The sequence below is a fragment of the Cuculus canorus genome, chromosome 4, assembly GCF_017976375.1.
Source record: "Cuculus canorus isolate bCucCan1 chromosome 4, bCucCan1.pri, whole genome shotgun sequence".
Taxonomy (NCBI): domain Eukaryota; kingdom Metazoa; phylum Chordata; class Aves; order Cuculiformes; family Cuculidae; genus Cuculus; species Cuculus canorus.
This window is the reverse complement of record NC_071404.1, coordinates 18,952,218-18,972,305: the sequence shown is the minus strand read 5'-3', so window position 1 is coordinate 18,972,305 and position 20,088 is coordinate 18,952,218. Positions and strand designations below refer to the sequence as shown.

The following is a 20,088-nucleotide window of genomic DNA, read 5'->3' as shown; positions in this document are numbered from 1 at the left end:
TCTTGCTGCCCATGACCAATAAATTCGGAAGAACTTTAAACTTCTGAAGTTTCTGATCATCTTGTGCTGGGAGACCATGAGCCAAAAAATGGAATCTGTCTCTACATTAAATTTAAAAGATGAATTTGCATAGATAGCAATAATTTCATATACCCATCTATACATATCTTTTGCGCTCTCTCTCCACACACATATATACATATACACGACCCTCTCTATAAACATTTATAAAATGCTCTACCTAAAATGTTCTAGTCAAATCAGAAAAAAATAATTAGCACACACAGACTTAAATGGAAGTTTACGATAAAGGCAGAAATCTGTTTTCCTGCTAAAACCTGGGTATTGTGAAAATATGAAAATATTAGATCCATCTATTGTAACAAGTTTTTAAAATACTTTAGATGATGATGATAATAATTCTTCATTCTATAAAATTATAAATAAGCAAATAGATTTCTTTTTCCATTTGCAAATTCTTCTGAATGATTTCTGTGCTAAATGTCATACCGACACTTGCAACGGTGTTACTCATTGCGAAAGAAGCCCATACAGAAACATGCAAGAGCATATCCCAGGCTTTAGGCAGAACTTCAGTGAGACCTGTTTCTGCTCCCCTAAACTGGCAATTTTTTCTCATTAAGTTTATGAAAAGAATATACTATAACCTGGATGCTGTTTTCATTTTTACACACCCAGGATATTTTGTTTCTTGCTGACAAAAAGTGTAAACTTTTAAGAAAAACATATACATAACAGGAGACTTATATGCATATTATACTACACTTCTGACTTGAGGAAGGACATACTTATTTCCGAGGCATGGGTCGTTAGTTTGTTGATCACAGAGGGGTCCACTCCATCCTCCTTCACACTCACAGGAAAAGCCTGACTGGCTGATAGCATGGCATGTTCCATGCACACAAACTTTCTTATGACAAGGCTCACAGCCTGGCAGAATTCCCACTTGCAGTGGCACATTTCTAAAATCCTGGAGTTCACTGTTGATATACAGATTACGGATGCAACCATGGAAGCTGGTGCCATTCTGTCCTGGAGACTGGCGTAATGCTGCTATGTTATTTTTCACTGGCATGCCTAGGAAATGAATAATAACAAATAATCAATGTAATTTTTGGTACAATTTTCTATACTATTTTCCTTATTTTTTAAACATTTTAAAGAAATGTTTCTTCCTAATAAATTATTATTAGATATTCAGTCTACAACCATGAGCAGTGATCAAGTATGTGGAAATCTTCCTGGCTGTCAAACATGCATGAAAATCAGCTCAAGGCCTGTAGGCTCAAGGTCCAACTAAAGAGATGTAGATAGGACTTCACACAGGAAGCTCACAACCATGAAAAATTTCAGATACAGGCCTACTGCAATTAAATCCAGAATTGTAAATTGTTCGTGAATGATGGAAAGGCAAAAGTTGTTGAGATTTAGCAGTTAATACATGGTTTTTTGAAAGCTGCTAGGATACTCAAATCCAGAAGAATTTAGTAGGACCAGCTCATCAATGTGGAGCTGGCACATGTATTTCAAATGTGAAATTTTGCTACTGAAAATTCCTGGAAAGAAAAGCTTAGCAGGAAAAGGTTCCCATTACTTTGACAAATATTTTTGTTCAGCGTGTCTCATAAACAGATTAATTAAAAAGCCACTCATAGTTTGCCATTACAATTTAAATCAAAGACAATAATTCAACATCAAGTATCTATGTGTAGATAATTCTAGATAGTGTGAATGTCCCTAGTACTGACCATTTTTAGAATAATTTCCCTGTTGCAGTCTATAATTGTTACAGGTGTAATTGGAGCAGGAGGTATATGTGATGCAGTTATCCTGTTGTGATCAGTTAATCATTTAAGGCTAATTCATTAGAAATATTACTGTTCAACATTGTTTCCTTGTAAAGATGACGCTTCTTCTACCCTCAGTTTTTTGCTTGTCGTTTTTTTAAATTAAAAAAAAATGCTATATTAGCCAGTCCTTTAAGATATTACATTCAAATAATTAATACACAAACTCCTAACTAGTTCCTGAGAATAATAAGTAAGGTAAATCAAAGTGTACCGAGTATTACAAAAGTATCTGTTTACCTGAAAATAAATATGCTTCTTAGCTGCACAGGTTTATTCATATACAAAACCACAATTTTCGTTCTTATACTTACATAACCACAGAAAGAGATAATGTTCTGCATTGTTGCTCCTTAACCATGTAAACTGATAATTCTAATTGATTTATATAGTGACTCTAAACAGTTAAGAGTAATGCAGAAGTGCTATGCAATCTCATGAAGTAGACCTGCCTTTCATTTAGATGTTATTGTCATTTCATTTGTGCTAAGCTTCAGTGATTATAGAAATGAATAGTATCACATCCATGGGGCTGAAGAGCTTAATCTTCTTTGATCTTATTTTGATTTTATCAATTAAATAAAAATAGGCTCGGGACTATTATATTAAAGGTGTCACACCGCAAACAATCATTACATTCCATTTCTATTCACTATATTCTCAAAGTCCAGGGACAGGGCAAAGTCATCAAGGCCTCCTCACCCTGATGTCTCCCTTGAAAGCAACACCCAGTGTTTAGGCGTATGGCTTGAAGTGTCTAACAGCAGAACAGATGCACTGAATTTATCCATTGTAAAAATAAAAGCTACGTAGGACTAAGTACACCAATACGATGCTAAACTAGATGTTAGACTTGTATCTGGAAATTTAGGTGTGATTTCCGGGAGGCATATAAGCATATATCACACCAGATAAAAAGAGGTATATCATCTCTAATTTGAAAGACATTTGGCTACACAATGCAAGCATATATGCAAGCTTTTAGCCAATACACTTCTTTTAATTCTAGCAAGTTACCAAATGTTTAAAGGCCAAAGTGTGTGCAAAAGCTGCTTATATTCTTTAGTAATATTTCTTAGAATTAGATAAAGGTTCTTCATCAGTTAGGAAAGAACTGCCATAGAAATGATGCTGACAAATATTTCAGCTCTATTCTCCAAAACATAAGAAAGTAGTTCCCACTTACCTTTAAGCTTTTGATTACTGAACCTGACTACAGGTAAAACACCAAATCACTACTCAAAGAGATGAATAGTTAAGATCTCTATTAAATAATAGTCATGCAATAACACTGTCAAAATTAGTATCTAATTCTAGAAGCTGCCAGAACAGAGTAGGCACAAATGAAAAGCAGTTGATGCTCTACCTGCCTCAGAAATAGGAGCTTCTGTGAAACAAGGTGCCCCTCTCAACTAGTAAAATATGCTCTAATTTCCAACAGAAGAACGTGAAGTATTAGTGAAATCTCTGACTCCTTTGAAGAGTTTTTGAGAAGAAACAGATTGTTCCTTAAGACTTTTTACAAAAGCCATGGACTTTCAATATGATTTATCTATTATTGAAAGGTTGAAAAATATCAGGTGTGTGTATTCCAACCACACAACAGAGCCATACAGTTGGAAGAAAGTAAAAAAGAGAGAAGAGTATAAATCAATTATAGCCCACTTTCTCTAACAATAAAGTTAAATTACCCCTTCCAAACCAACCCAAATATTGTTACCCAAGAATAACTTTGTAAAAAAAAAAAAAAATAGAGGGAAGGGAGGGAAGGAGAGAGAGAACCATACAAGGGCTTGCTGTCAAGTCTGAATTTCATCCTGCCAGCTGAGGTGATGCTTACCAGAAATGCCATTTTAGGAGGAAGGTGATAAGAGTAAGTGTAAGTTCCATGATGATATAGGTGTCAAACTAAGACACTGGCAAAGAGAAAAGTACTGCATAAAATCTTAGTGAGAATTTGAGTTCTTAACTGATTGAAATGTGTGATCAAATTCTCTAAAAATTCTAGATACAGTTGGATAAGAGAAATTGAATGAATCTCATTAAGGTGGATAATAGGAAGGTAGAAGAGTCATAAACATAGGAGTGTGAAGGAGAGAAACAGAAGGAACACAGGACCTCTCTAAAGAATACGCGCTAGGGTGAAAAAGACTCCTAATCTTGGGAATCAAACTACTAGAGGAAAAGATTTCCAAAAAATTTTTCATCTGATAATGCAAAATGATGATGCAGATTAGTATGATTCTCCTAAAGGAGATACAGATCTGCAAGGTGAGAAAGCAAGGAGGAGAACCGTATGTCACAAATCAACAAGCAAGTGTTAGCGCTGCACAGAATAAATGTCTGTAATTGGCAGTCTAGCCTCATTTCATCAAAAGCACCCATAACAGGCAGGGAAATCAATCTGCACTGGGCTCAGTTTTCAAGAAGTAATAAAATTGGCCTTAGCAGTCATTAAAAACCAAACAGATGTTGACAATACAAGCAAGCAAGAACACAGTGTCTTATTAGAATCTAGGACCATCTCTCCTTCCAAAAAATGTGGCATAGGACACTACGTAAACAACAGAAGGGATAAACATGAAAAAAGGCAGACGTGCTTCTACAAGGTAATCCTCCTCTGAATGTTCATGATATTAATCAGTTTTAAAGGCAGCTCATACATTTGATAATTTTAATTCTTTTCTCTGCTGGCGTGGGGAGTGATGACTAATGTTGAATTCTATCTTGTACTTCTTCCCACCTCAGATGGAAGGAAGCAATGACAAAATCTGAAAAGATCTGACAAAAAAGCTGAAGTGTTTCAAGGGAAGAATAGGGATTTTTTAGAGACAAAAATCAATTTACGACTCATCAGTTGTAATCAAGGCACTTGCTATACTAGTTTTATAGCATAAACAGACTAATCTTGATCAGTTATCAAAGCAGCTTCCTGTTTTTCTTTTCCATCAGAGATAAATCTAAGCAACTATCCATAGTTTTCCTGTGTGTTCAGAAAGAGCATAAAGAGCGCCTTTTCTAGAGAAAACAGGCATCGCATGAATGTACTACTGGTAGCATAATTTTTTGCAAGAAGGCAAGATGCTCAAGCCTAAAACCTTAATTCTCAGACACAAACCAGTTCTTAAGAATTACACAAAATGTAAAAAGAAATAAGGTATTCTTTTTACGGGAAGAACAGGTCAGAAGGAGGCTATTTACTCCTAGAAGAGTGTAAGGTTAAACTAAGTAGGAGATGAAGACTGGTCAGCAGTATTTAAAAACCATGCTGAATCTCTGATCACTAAGGACTTACACTTGTTACCAAGGACAGCAAAAAGGCACAAAGTGGTGGCTGAAGTTTCTGACTCTTTGACCTAGATTATTCAGGCCCATCAGAAATTCAACAGACACGGTTGGTTAAAGGAACAAGCTTGAATCCATAGTTCTACAGAGTAAATTGTACCAAATGATCAAAAATATTTCAAATTAATTTCAAGTTAACCTCTGTAATCCCCTACTACCAGTTTTACTGAAACAAACAATTCTTTCTTCTCAAAACAACAAAAAAACCAAAACCAAAAAACAACAAACCCTGCCACATACTGAGGTGCAGCTATCCAGTTGGTTTCATTCTTACCTAATATTATAACTCCTATCAACCCTATAAGATCTCCAGACAGAAATTATATGCCCTCCCATACGAGGACAGGGTGAGAGAGTTGAGGTTGTTCAGATCTGAGAAGGCTCCGAGGAGAACTTATAGCAGCCTTGCAGTACCTGAAGGGGCCTTAGAAGAAAGCTGAGGAGGGACTTTTCACAAAGGCATGTAGTGATAGAACTAGGGGCAATGGCTGTAAATTGGAGAGGGGCAGAGTTAGACTAGACATAAGGAGGAATTTCTTCACGATCAGTATGGGTGAGGCCTTGGAACAGGTTGGCCAGGGAAGCTGTGGATGCCCCATTCCTGGAATTGCTTAAGGCCAGGTTGAGTGGGGCCTTGGGCAGCCTGATCTAGTGGGAAGTGTCCTTGCTATCGCAGGGGGGTTGGAACTAGATGATTTTTAAGGCCCCTTCCAGCCCAAATTATTCTATGAGTCATGGTTTTATACCTTCTTATCGTTTCCTGCAAGTATCTCTACAGTGAAATAAAAACATAAAACATGATCGTAATAAAATGCTACAGATCTACACTTTCTGAATAGGCATTACTGAATCTTCAGGTAGCTAAATAATGTCAAATACACTTCTTCAGTACAACAAAAAGCTATGTAACATTAGAAAATTACAGAATTTTACTGTGGGCACCAAATAGCCATAGTGATAAAACAGCAAAAGGTGCCGTTTGAGGACACGCTGTTTGTTAAAATTGAAACTATTGAGATTAACTGCTGAATTTTCATCCTAAAGTGAAACTCCAATGGATGAGTTGCTTACCATATGTTTCTTAATGTATGTAACCAGAGTAAATTAGCTACAATACTATTAGTAAGAAGCAGTAAGATCCTCTTACCTCCTACATACAGCGGAGAATCAAAATTCAGAGTGGATTGCTTGGACAAATTGGTAATTATCTTGGGGCTTCCTCCATCAATAGATAAGGACAGAATCTGATCCATAGCTAGCAGCTCCACAATGTGGAAATTGCCATCATTAATAGTTTCCACACTGCAAAATAAACATTAATATTATTTTTAAACAGTTGAAGGTCTGGTTAGAGCGGTTTTTGATCTTCTTGAAGAGTTAATACAGACAACTTCAGAACAGAACTTCTCCATGAGTGCAGTCTCCTGGAACTAGATTTTAAGCAAGGACAAGCATGTATGCTTAAGAGCTAGTACAGTATAGTACCCCTTCAATAGCACCCTATTAATATGTTTTGTAAATTAATGGTCTTTTTTAATTCAAAGTTATTCCTGTCCTCACCAGCTAATGAGTTGTGTAAATATAGATGATATTCTAAACATCAGTCAGAATACATTTACTAGGCAGGAAGCCAAAGACTAGAAAAGTTTGGAGTTCTTCTGCAACAATAATGAGAAGGCTGAAACACGTCTTCTGTGAAGAAAGGTTGAGAGAGATAGTTGTTCAGTCTGCAGAAGAGACGGCTCCTACGAGATCTTACTGAGGCCTTTCAATAATTAAAGGGGGCTTATAAGAAAGATGGAGTGAAATTTTATGCCAGCGCCTTTAGTGATAGGACAAGAGGTAACCACTTTAAACTAAAAGAGGGTATTTTTACATTAGATAGAAACTATAAAGTAAAAGATAATGACATAAAGAAGAAATTCTTTAATATGAGAGTGGTGAAACATTAGACAGGTTGCCAGAGAAGTTGTGGATGCCCCAGTATTTGAAATGCTCAAGGTAAGGTTGAATGGGGCTTTGTACAACCTAATCTAGTAGAAGATGTCCCGGCCCACAGCATGGGAGGTGGAACTAGATGATCGCTGAAGGTTCCTTACAACGTAAACAATTCTATGATTCTGAATTTATCTAAAAAACTTATTTGCACATGTGCACATGCTATATCCTACATGTTGCACAGGGTTTAACTACTTTGCAAGTATGAAGGCTTGAGTTGACTCTAGTAATATACAGATCTACTATTTTGTGGAAATGGAACCGCATGAAAACTTAGTCCTGCCAGACAAAATCACGTCATTGGTCAAGACAGCTCCACTAATGCTAGCAATAAAGTAATTTCTTATCTTATTAGGCATAGTTATTTCTGTGTTCAGCTTCTGACTAGTACAATGAATACTGTATTCATTTTTTTTCTTGTTCACATACACCATTTCTTCTGCTTACTAACACAATATGAACCCACTAGTAGGAGAATGACCGAAGAGCATCACGTAGAAAAGTCTTCTTTCAAACATGGTGCTTATGCTGTGTTAGGACAAGCCTACACAAGCTACTAAGTGTAAGAAACGTTTACCAGCCTCATTGTCTACACAGCAAATGTTTAGGTGCAGTGTAACTACTCTGCACTTTAACACTGTTTAAGTACATCAGAGAAGGAAGAATCTTATAACTCGGTTCTGGGGGTGATTATTTCATTGTACTTACATTACCTCTATCCTATTTTCGACTAGAGAATTAAAGGCTGAATGTATGGCTGCATGGAAGTTATAACAATGAGCTGTACTCCAGAGACCAGACAATCATTCCCATGAGAACCTTTATTTGCTGTAGGAAACCATCAAATAAGTAAGCTTATGCCTCTGAAAAAAGTTATTTAAATGAACCAATTGTATGATAGCCTGAGATGGACTAACAGACATATAGTCGGTTAGCTCTTTTCATTAGGAAAGCAGTATAGCTGAAAGGGATTAGCTTCCTAAATCTCATGGCAAAACCCAAGCAAATTGCCTTATAACGTCCTTAGTGACATTTTAATTAAGCTAACTGCTTTTGTCCTGGAACAGATCAGAAGCACTCACGTGGTCGTTTACAGCTGTGACACATTAAATACGTTACTAATTTATTACCAACTCCAACTATGTGGACAGATTCAGCTCAATATGGATAAAGGTCTGCATTGTAGCATTCATGCTTTACATAAACTCAGCTCTACGTGGAGGTGCAAACACACAACAAAGCAGACACTGGCAGAATAAACACTTTTTGGAAATGGGCCCAAAGGGGACTGCTGGGTTCCACAGAGAGAAGGAAAAGGTCAGGGTTCATCACTCCTAAAGAGTAAAGTCTATTCAAGAGATTAAGAGGTTTCTTTGCTGTGATCAAGCAGTAAGAAAAGTGTCAGGAATAATTTATTTAACACATTTCAATGAGTCCAGCAAAAAAGTTTGCTAAGGAATCAAAATGCATATGCACTTAAGTAAGAACTTAAAATGCACTTACGTAAGCTAGAAATCCTAATGTAATGTTCTTATTCCAAAGAAACTTACATTATGTTAAAACTTATCAATCTTTCATATAATAGTATTTGAAAGGATGAGAGCAACAAACAACATGCAAGTTTATAGCAAGAGGTCATTCCAGGAATGTATAAAAGCTAATGTGTGAAGGAAATGTGTCTCTCTTAAAAGCGATTATTAAAAGCATCTAGTTTAAACTGTTTTACTGGTAAAAACTGACTGCAGAAAGAGAAGCCCTCTTAGGTAAATTGGTTTAAATTAACAGGACAATAAGCACAAGTCATATCTGTGCAATAGTTCCTGCCAACGCAAGTACAGTATTTCTAGCCCATTTCCTCTGGAGAAAGGAGAGCTGAATGCATAGATCCTAATAAAAATCTATAAGAAAAACTGATTTAAAGCTTCTAGAACTCTGGATGTCCAGAAAGAACAAAACCGAAGTGGATCCACTTTTCCCAAATAACCATCTCCAATGAATTAATTTTTCTTTTGGCCTTTGCACTGCCACCATCTCTTCCTGCTACTTAGATTGACTGATGAATGCTTTGGAGATGATGGCTTTCTGCAGTTAGTTCCAATTGATAAAGCAGTTCTCATTCACTCTACACAGCTAGACTGCTGTTATTGTTGATTCTCCATATTTACCATGATTAATTCATCTGGCTGTAGCTTTGTTTTGTCACTACTGCAAACATATTTTAACCTTTACAGCTCCCATCTGACTCCTTTTCAAGACACCATTTCTTGATTGCCATTTATATTACAAAACTTCTATCTAAATCTCCCTATTGGCTGTGGGTTTTCTTTTTACTGTCATTTTAGTATCTTTTTCAGGCATCTCATCATTGTTCGGAGGAGTATGACTTTTCTAATTTTTTTCCTATGCTATCCATGGATCTTCCTTGCCTCAATTAAATCTGTAATTCTTTTCTGTCTTTCTTACCGTAAGCAACTTCTCATCTTAGCTCGCAAACTATCTAACCTGTTACCAAATCATTCTTAAACATAATGAGTTAAAATGCTGATGTCTTTATCGTATCTCTCTGATAAACATAATACACTAGCTTGTTTTCTTTTATAATTTATCACCTATTTTTACCGGGTCTGGCTGGGATGGACATTAACATTTAGGGAGTGTTAGGAATGGTTGGACTCGATGATCCGGTGGGTCCTTTCCAACCTGGTGATTCTATGATTCATAATAGCTGATATGTTGCTGTGTTTTAGATTCAAGACCAAACCAATGCTGAAAATGCACTGATGTTTTAGCCATGGCTGAACAATGTTTGCACAGTGTCAAGGCCTTCTCTGTTTCTCTCTCATTTCCCCCCCCCACCCAGTGAATAGATTAGGGGTGCGCATGAAGTCAGAAGGGGACACAACCAGGCAGATTACCTGAAATAACTGAAGAGATATTCCATGCCATATAATGTTATGTTCAGCAGTGAAATGGAAAGGAGGGACGACTAGGTAGGTGAGACATATGCTGCTTGTGAACTCGATAATCATCAGTCTACCCATGAGAGTAGGTGAGTGATTGCAATTCTAGCATTTGTCTTGTTTTGTTTTCTCTCTTTCTTCATTTATTTTTCATTTGCTTATTAAACTATTTTTCTCTAGATCCATGACTTTAATGACTTTTACTCTTCCTTTGCTCTTCCACTCTCCCATGCAGGGTGAAAGGGGAGGTAAGTGAGAACTGGTGCAGTGCTGAGCTGCCCACCAGAGTTAACCCATAACACTATTCCACAATATTATTTTAGCTATTTATAATTTTGGTAAAATTCAACAGTTTCTTCTGAAATTTTCCATAGTGAATGGTGCCTGAAACTGTACTTTTGGGCTGCAGCAGTACTTGCTGGATCTGTGTCTGCCACCGCATTCAAAGAGAAGGTATTGTGTTAGCTAGATCAAGGTTATGCAGACAGAGAAAGAAACTGTGCAGTTCTCATTCAGGAGAAGCAAAAAAACAGGCCTGCAGAGAAAGAAGAGAAAGAGCTAGTACTGGGCAAGAATCAGGGGGAATAAAGCAAGAATCAGACTAATAGATGGCAGTGGATTGTAAGCAAAACAGCACTGGAAATTGAGGTGAGGAGGAGACTGAGACAGACAAAACAGAGAAGAGGAAAAGTGAATTGGGAGGTCATGCAGATTGTGCCTGAGAGCAGGTTTTGAGCAAAGATGATCAGATCTAGCTGGTTTAGAAAGAAATGAAGGTAGGAAAGAAAACAAAGGGAGGGATCAAAAGAAGGAAAGGAAACAAGACAGGAGACAGCCTTAATAGGTAACAAAGGTAGAGAAAGACAACATACAATGAATGGGTGAAAGGAAAGTAAAGAGTGGAAAACAGTAAAAGAGGAAGAACTGGAAAACAGGGATGGCTGGAAACAAAAGTTAGAAAAATAGGAACAGGCTGAAGAGGAGGAAGGGATTAGAGTATATTGTGTAAAAGATTTTGTCCTACAACATACTCCTTTCTAGAGCCTGGAATAGAAATTAAATAATATCTAATTTGTACAGTGAACTCTAGATGCACAGACATCTGTACAGATGTATACATGGCTTCCAACATATGCACTTCTCTCAAGGGCAAAAGACTTCATTACGATTGATCTCATTACCATTATATGACAATTTTTCACATATCTCCTAGGAACTCACCATCATGCTTATTTAAAAGACAGAGAGGTTAATAGTAATAATAATAAAAATACAAGTGTGTATCTACACTAAACAACCATGTTGCCCTGTGACACATCACTACATTTCTCATCCCCTTCTCCACTGCACCACTTGTCACATAATGCATACCTGCTCATCAACTATCTAGGGGAGATGCTTCCAATTGTGTTGTTACACTAAACTAATTTGGATTGTTTGTTAACTGATTATTTTGTTATCAATCCCATCTAGATTTATGGGTTTTAGGTTTATCTGTGTAAGTATTGTTTTCTAATCTTTTTCTAGAAAACTAAAACTGACAAGTGTGAATCACCAATATATTATATTCCATTAATATTGGAGAAAGTGTTAAATTGATGAGAAGGAAATATATGTATATAATCTAACCCTGATTTCTATTCTCAGACAGCTGTAGCTATCAAAATAAAAATCAACAAAACCAATTAAATTCCTGACAAAACAATCTAAACAATCTAAACTTCTTCTTTATCACTATCCCAGACAAAAAGGAGAAATAATGTTATTTTGAATTGTAGTCATTGAGAAAAGTGAATGTTTCTCACAATTTTAAATTTATGTTAAAAGCATCAACCTCCTGTAAATTCTAATCCTATTTTAACATATGAACATTTATACAATTAAATATAAAGTTTGCACATTAAACCATTTCATGAAACTGTAAAAAAACCCTTATGAAATACATATTGCATCAGAAAATAAAAGCAACCTTAAGATGCTTATTGTAAAAGGCCATGTTTTTACTAAACACCTTTATGTTACATTTAACAGGAGTGATTTTTTTCTGTGGAATGCTTTTAGTAATCGATTGACTAAAACCACTCTTCCCTTGGTGTTATTACCTAACAAAGTTTAGCAGTTTCTCTGCTCTGTATACTTAAGCTTTTGATTTTATATTGCCATTTAAGTACAATTATTTCTAAAAATAATTTATTTACAATGAAATGTCCCTAATGGAATGCAGAACAATGTCAGCTGCTACCAACTCCAGTAAGTAAATATACACTAGATATAATTTTACAAAACAAAGATGTAAATACATCAAAAAGAGGATTCAAGGAGAATACATGTAACACTTCTCCTTTATTTCTGAATGTATTTGTAACAACAATAGGGCAATCAAGGCCAAGAAGTGACACCTGTTGTCTTTTTGCTCACTCTTGCATGTCTGTCTGCAAATTCTTGATAAGTTACATAAAACCTCCCCAGAAATTCAGGTGGTAATTTTTCTAGATAACCAGAGAAATTTGACTTTAAAAAAACCTGAAAAATTATGATCCAGAACCAGATGTGGATTCCGTCTCTTAATGATTTTGGAAACAGAAAACATTTCTTTTTCAAGGGTAGTGCCTATGTACAGAATCAAGGTTTTAGCTTTTTCTTCATTTGCCAGAGAAAAGCTCCACATTATATGACTACTTAACACAGGAGAAAAGAGAAACTTCTATTTAATTTTTGCTCATGCAGTGTAGTTCTGCACTTTACCCTGCACACTACAAAGTTATTTGGCAGTAACATCATGGAAAAAACTCCACTTCCACATGCAAGCTCTACTCAAATGTATACATGTTCTGCTGAAAGCTAACTCTTACTCAGTTTTAATGGATCAAATAATGTATCGTCTTTATGAAATAGCTGTATTAGTTATTTTCCAAGCCAGAACACGTCTTTTAGCATTAGGTATTAAATGTCTCACAATGCATGCATTTGCATATATTTCTTTTATGACTTTGATATAAGGAATTAACACATGCTTTGTTCCAGTTCGAAATTTGTTTCATCCGAGTTCACCTGTAAATAGCAGAGGCTGGATAAGATCCTGTGTCATAGCTGACTCTCACTCTACCACGGTACAGCTCTACTGCTATATGATCTTTATCGCCTTTGTAGAGCAGGATCCCACTGTCTTCATCTGTGGCAATCTAATTAAAAGAAACAAACACTTATAAAGAACTGAATATAAATATGAAATCAAAATGCTGTATTAAATGAATCTCTGAATTTAGTCACAGTATATTACTATTATTATAAAATTCTTCCTTGAAAGTTAACCTGACAAAATCCTTTCTCTTCCTACCAATTAAACCCAGCAACTCCAATATGAATATAGAGTTATTGCAGTGACTCTCCTAGATATTTAGCTCAAACTGTGAAAAGCTGTTTAAGGGAGCCAATGACAACTTTGGTTAATTTTCCACACTATGAAAAGTCACTTACACTCTTTTCCAGATCAGAATCTGCAATATACTCTTACCTGTAGAGTGATATTGGTTTGGGGGTGGATCTTGGCAGAAGGGATTTGTAGATACGATTCTTTGTTGACAAAGTTTATACTGATCAGCTTTTCACATTTCTCACCCTGATAGCCTGATAAACACTGACAGATTGGTTCACTCTCTTTTATGATACACTGGGCTCCATTTTGACATTCATAATTATCACATGGGCTGGTGCGAGGTAGAACCATTGGTGGTGAAAACTCACAAAACAAGCCACTAAAAGCAAACAAAAGAAATTAGTATTTCCCAAAATAAGCAACGTTGACATAAATCACACATGTTTGTACTGTCTTCAGATCTTTCTCACCTGTATCCTTCTGGACAAATACATGTATATCCATTAACTGCATCAGTACATTGCGCTCCATTTTTACATTTGTTGTCCTGGCAGTCATCAAAGTCAATATCACAATGCTCACCTACATATCCAGGTGTGCAATCACATCTGTGAAACAGTAAAGCAAGTACAGTAGCACAGTGCCTTTTAACAACAGAGTGAGCTTATAACAAAATTAAGTAACTACTAAATTGTTTCCAACTCAAAAAAAAAAAAAAAAGGTGCTACTGTGAATTTGTGTGTAAATACTATGTCATTTTAATCAAGGGGAATCTGCATAGGTAACTTGAATACAGATTTGTTAGTTATACATGCTTACTCATCTGCTGTTATATTGAAGAATTGTGATTTAAATCTAGAGAGGCCTCATGAAGAATTTTGACAGTCCTTCTTGGAATTTATGAGTAATACAGGATGTTGTAAAGTGGCTGCAAACGCTAAAAGTAATCGATATGCTTAGTTGCTGAAAATGAGACAACTAATCCAAGGCTTGTATTGTACTGATGGACATTTTCATTGTTAGTGGAACAGCTATGAATGGAACCAGTACTCCATTTATATAGTTTAGAGGTTATGCATTTTTTTCCCCTTATTTTCCACCAGTCTGCTTTACCATATATAGCTCCATGGCTATTGAACTAACAGAGGTCCGCAAGCACATCTACGCCCTCCTCAAGCCCCACTGAACTAGAAAGAGCATATCCTCAAGACAGCATGTAATTGGATTTTTTGTGGGGTTTTTTTTGGTGGGATTTTTTTGGTTTGTGTCTCCCCCTTCCTCCCTTACCCCCTGCAACTCTCACTGTTTATGTTAATGGCATTTCTTCAAGGAATTCTCATATATTAGACTGAGAGAATGCCCAGACTTTCGTGAAAAATGAATGGAAAAGGTTACAAATTCATGCAATTAGATGATTTTATTTTTTATAAGTGAATATGTACGCAATTTCATTAGATCTTGCAATTCCTTCCTTGGTGGTGTTTCTCTTAGTATTAAGAATTGGCCTTCAAGTGCCAAGAGTGATTTTAAATAGCAGCGTAACTGTAAATTAAGTACTTGAATCAAATGTCTCAATGTTTATTCAACAACATAGATGAATAGGAACAGTGAAAAAAATAATATAAAGCATAATATTAAAATGCTAAGTGAGATACCTGCCTGAAGTTACTGCATGAGCGCTCCTCTGATTTAAAATCTCAGAAAGTAACACTGAAGATTTTCCAGCTGAAAACTATCAACTTCGTTTCATATTCATTGACTATTTCCTGTATTTGAGGGTGTTTTTTGGCATAGTTTAAATAAAATGCCATTTAATAAGTAGTAAGTATGACAATAAATAATCCGATTTTAGCACAAGAGAATACTGGGTATAAAACAGGTGCTTATAACAACAATTGAAAGTTGCAGGTGTCCTGTATTTATTAATCTACATATTATTTAAAACAATTCATATTGTGTATACTAATTATGATAAGGATATGATGTAATTAAAGATTAGTCTGCCTGGGGATGAACTTCTTTAGTTTATACGTTCCAGTATGCCTTCCTAATAACCACTTTCACAACTACTTCTCAGAAAGCGGTATAATTATTCCACACCAATTGAATGCAATTATTTTCCTACTGTCCAAGCTGCTAAAAGGGTTTTGTGTAGACTTCCACATAGACTACTGCTCTACTCTGCATTCCTAGTTAAAATTGGAATTGGAATTAGAACTCTTAAAGATCAGTAAAATTCAGTAAAACATATTTAAGGTAATAATGTAGGTTTACTGAAAAAATGGCGTACTCTGCCATAATGCTTGATAATAACTGAAATCAGCATTTTGAGGAGACAACTTGCTTCCATTAAAACAAAAGGAAAAGAAATTAAGCAAGATAAAAAAAATAAAAATTTTGACTCAGTTGGACTGTGAAAAAATATTCTAGACTTACTTGTATCCTTTGGGTGTCAAGATACACTTTGAGTCATGCTGGCAAGGATTCAAGTTTTGAGCACAGAAATCTAGTTTCTCCTCACAGAGCTCACCTAAAACATAACGTATACTGTCAATTTAGTGAAAATATCACAGTACCCTGAAAATAGCTTTTTCTACTTTAAAAGTAACTGCTACCACTTTTTGTGTTAAACCATAAAAAAAAGCATACTTCATAATATTAAATACTACCTTTATAATAAATACTAATAAAGAAGTATTAATACATGATAACAATCAGTACTAATCTTGCTGGTAACACCTTTATAAAAAATAGTTTAATGTTAATCATCTATCCATGGATATAAATGATAATCTTGTGAAAAATATTTCTTCATTTACAATATTTATCTAGCTATACCATATAGAAAAAAAGTGGTAATAGAACTCTGCTCATTAGGACAAACCAGTCATCAATATGCTTTTCTCTTATTTATTTCTAAGCACATTACATGCAGAACTACTCAGATTTGCACTAAAAGTAATCTATTACCTGAAAAAACCCTGTTAATATCACTGCATGCCAATACAACTCCAATTATCCCAAAATGAAAACTTGCTTTCTACTGTTTCTTAAATATGACTCTCCAATTTTTGCATTTGTTACTGTACCATAATTATCTACACACTATTCTGTGAAAAGAAAAGAAACAAAAAAATCTATGTTGCATGTCTACCCAGCTGCTAGAAGCGTAACAGTGGCTCTAATTTCCAACATGGGCTGTATAAGCTATTCAGTATTTTAATATATTTAAAATATGATTTCATTTGCAACTTAATGACAAGTGAACACTTACAGGTGTCTAAACAGATCAACAATGTCTTGTTCCCTGACTAGCTTATCAGAAGATGACACGAGTAGTTCACTTGTAAAGTTTATCACTGGCTTGTAAGATATTCCAGCACCCATATGAAAAATACATATATAATCAACAGGTATAAATCCTGTACCTGCTGAATTTAGGGACTATCAGGACAGGTCTATCAGGCCCTAAAACAATGGAGGCAGCAGGTTTGCCCCTTGTCATTTGTCAAGTAATAGAAGACGAATTACTGATCAAAAAGTAGAACTATACACCAGTTGAAGAAGAAAAGAGCAAGATTTGAGATATTATTTCTAGGACTTATTTCATAGGGTAGGTAGAACCTACTTCAAATGATGGTCAAATAAACAAAAGGCTGAAAGAGTTGAGGAAGTCTACATTAAAGCAAGGGTAGAGAAAAAAAGCAAAACTGAACCAAAGCCAAAGATGGTCCGAGAAGCTCTTATAGCGACGTTCCAGTACCTGAAAGAGGCCTACAAGAAAGCTGGGGAGGGACTGTTCACAAAGGGTTGTAGTGATAAGACTAGGGTGAATGCATATAAATTGGAGAGGGGCAGATTTAAACTAGACATAAGGAGGAATTTCTTCACCATGAGAATGGTGAGGCACTGGCACAGGTTGCCCAGGGAAGCTGTGGATGCCCCATCCCTGGAGGTGTTCAAGGCCAGGTTGGATGGGGCCTTGGGCAGTCTGATCTAGAGGGAGGTGTCCCTGCCCATGGCAGGGGGGTTGGACCTGGGTGATCTTTAAGGTCCCTTCCAACCCAAACTATTCTATGATTCTATTTTTTAAATTAAAAAAAACTCATAGCACATTACCAGTTCTCAAGTAGTGCACTTCCCCTACGAAACCAGATAAAGCTCATAAGAAAATGTCTTTCAAGTACAGGGTGGCTAACACTCCTCAGGAAAACTACCAGTAACAATGTGACTTAGTCAATATACGTAGGAAACTGAATGAAGATCGAATGCAGGCCACTGAAGATGACTAATACAAAGGATTTTAATTCCATCCTCAAAGCCTCTTCAAACTATCAGTGGACTTATTAGTCTGGAAATGTGCAACTGTTATGAATAGGTCAGTGCACAAAGAATCCTGAAATACCAGGGATTCTTGTCATCCCATGATATATCAAGCAAACCCGAAATCCCTTTCTCTTTTCAAAGGGTTTTGTTCAAACGAATACATATGTAAGAGGAAGTAATTTTTCACATAGCACTTAGTCAATTTGCAGAACTTGTTCTAATAGTTGAAATCAGTTTAAAGGCCAGCAACATTTAAGAGTGAGATATAAACATGGGAACAGGGAATTCAGATTTTCACGAATACGAAGTGGAATGAGCAAAAATCACTGTTTTTTAAACATAGCTTATACACATTCCTATGGCTTAGCAATGTATATATATACTTATATCTTATATATAAGAGATATATATATCTCTTATATATATCCCAATATCTTATTATGGCATATATTGTATATTAAATTACATGCAAAAGTACAATATACATAACACTCCAATTACAAATAATAAAAATACAGCTGTTCAGTACTTAAAAGACTTGGATAAAAACCCCTCCAGACATTTTCAAGATTATTAATTCTAGCAATATAACAAAGACTTTCTGAATGTGACTGAGCCTAACTTTCAAGCAGGGCTGGAGGTTTTCTGTCTCTAGTTATATTCACAGTAGAAGTTTATTGGAAAACTGCCAAAATACTTAGAAAAAGGCAAATTAGGACTGCTATAATAGGAGCAAGCAATCTCACCATTGCCGTCAGCTTTACTGAGCATTGATTTTGCTACAGGATAGTAATGGGAACATGGCTTAGATTATTGTTGGCACAGATGTCTGAAATTTCTTGTGTGGCAAAAAGCTTTATGGTGCATAGTGTCTAAGTCCCTCCTCCCCATTCAGGAACTTATAAAATACAGTATTTCTTAGTTAGAGAACACTGCACTTTAGTTTCATAGGTTGATGGCCCTTATCTCTTCTGAACTACACTGAAAGCAGAGTCACCTCATGAAAAGCTCAGGAGCATGATTCAAAAACCCACTTGTTTCTAAAAACAGGACTTTTTGTGCTGTGACAGCATAAAAGGAAGGAAAGCTTCCCCTTGCATCTGTGAATTGCAGACACTGAAATAAGTCAAAATTGTATCACTGGCGGGAGCTTTCAGTTAAAGTCCATTAGCAACTAGCCTAGGGAAGGAAACAAGAATCAGGGCAAGGAATGGTAAATATGTCAGTTCATGCGGTGAAATAATAATAATAATAATAATAATAATAATAATAATTAATAATATTGTAAAAACCCTATGAACAAAAAAGCCAGTTTTACACGAAGTACTAACTTTCATTATAAAGAAAGTAGAATTCATGACAGACTTGCACACACAATTGGAAAAAATAAAATCAAGAAAAATTGAACACAGAATCCAAAATACGTACTGAAGTTTTGAATAAAAATATAAATACCAGAAGAACAAACCAAAATAACCCAAGTATGAGGCCTTCATTTGTACAGTTAACAGATTTATATTTTGAATGAAGTCTTTCCATAACCAAAATACAACTGTTTGCAAAAAAGTTAATAGAAAAGGTAAGTAAAAATATGTGACATGCAATCTGAAGCTTGTAAAGCAACATCTCTTAGTGTACCAAGTAACTAATGTGTTATTTAGAATTTAGCTGAGATCAGGTGAAGGGAAGAAAGCAATTTTGTTGAAATGAAAATATAGAGATGAAAGTGAAACACTAATATAAAGTATCAGATTTACCAACTTAGGCTCCTTGGTTTTACTGGAAGGAAATGTCAGAGAGTGCCTCATTTGGGAAGAATAATACAATGTCTTAAAAAACATACTTCAAAATAACAAAAAAAAATGTGAAACAAGTGTCAGTTCAAGGACGCTTGACACCAATGTGTGTGTACATTCTTTTATTCATCTAATAATACTGTAACTGAGGCTTCTGTAAGAGCTTGGCTAAGTAATTATGTTTTTGAAAGATTGGAAGATTTCTGTACATAGGAACATAAGCAACAAAGTAGTTTGATTAAAAATAAGCAATGGATAAAGTGTCAAAAGTCCTATGAAATTCTTCCAAAGTTTAATTAGAAGCAGCAATAGCACTTTTCATAAAACAGATTGCTTAATCAACCTAGGGAGTCTGGGTTCAGTATGTGGTACCACTCCAACCAGTGGAACTCTGCGTGGTTTGCACAGTCCAAACAAAC

At 35.6% G+C, this 20,088-nt stretch overlaps 1 protein-coding gene across 13 annotated transcripts in view; it reads right to left on the bottom strand.

Moving 5' to 3' along the window:
- Positions 1 to 20,088, bottom strand: part of SLIT2 (slit guidance ligand 2) — a 256,360-nt gene that overhangs the window by 5,354 nt on the left and 230,918 nt on the right. For 12 of the 13 annotated variants that reach the window (XM_054065264.1, XM_054065267.1, XM_054065268.1 and 9 more), the window contains 6 exons: positions 15,984 to 16,077; positions 14,018 to 14,155; positions 13,686 to 13,926; positions 13,223 to 13,353; positions 6,361 to 6,515; positions 810 to 1,098 (listed from right to left, as the gene is read on the bottom strand). In XM_054065264.1, the coding sequence (XP_053921239.1) occupies positions 810 to 1,098; positions 6,361 to 6,515; positions 13,223 to 13,353; positions 13,686 to 13,926; positions 14,018 to 14,155; positions 15,984 to 16,077 (1,048 nt within the window). Of the gene's footprint in view, positions 1 to 809; positions 1,099 to 6,360; positions 6,516 to 13,222; positions 13,354 to 13,685; positions 13,927 to 14,017; positions 14,156 to 15,983; positions 16,078 to 20,088 lie in introns of those variants that run through there. The other variant, XM_054065278.1, reaches the window with a different exon arrangement.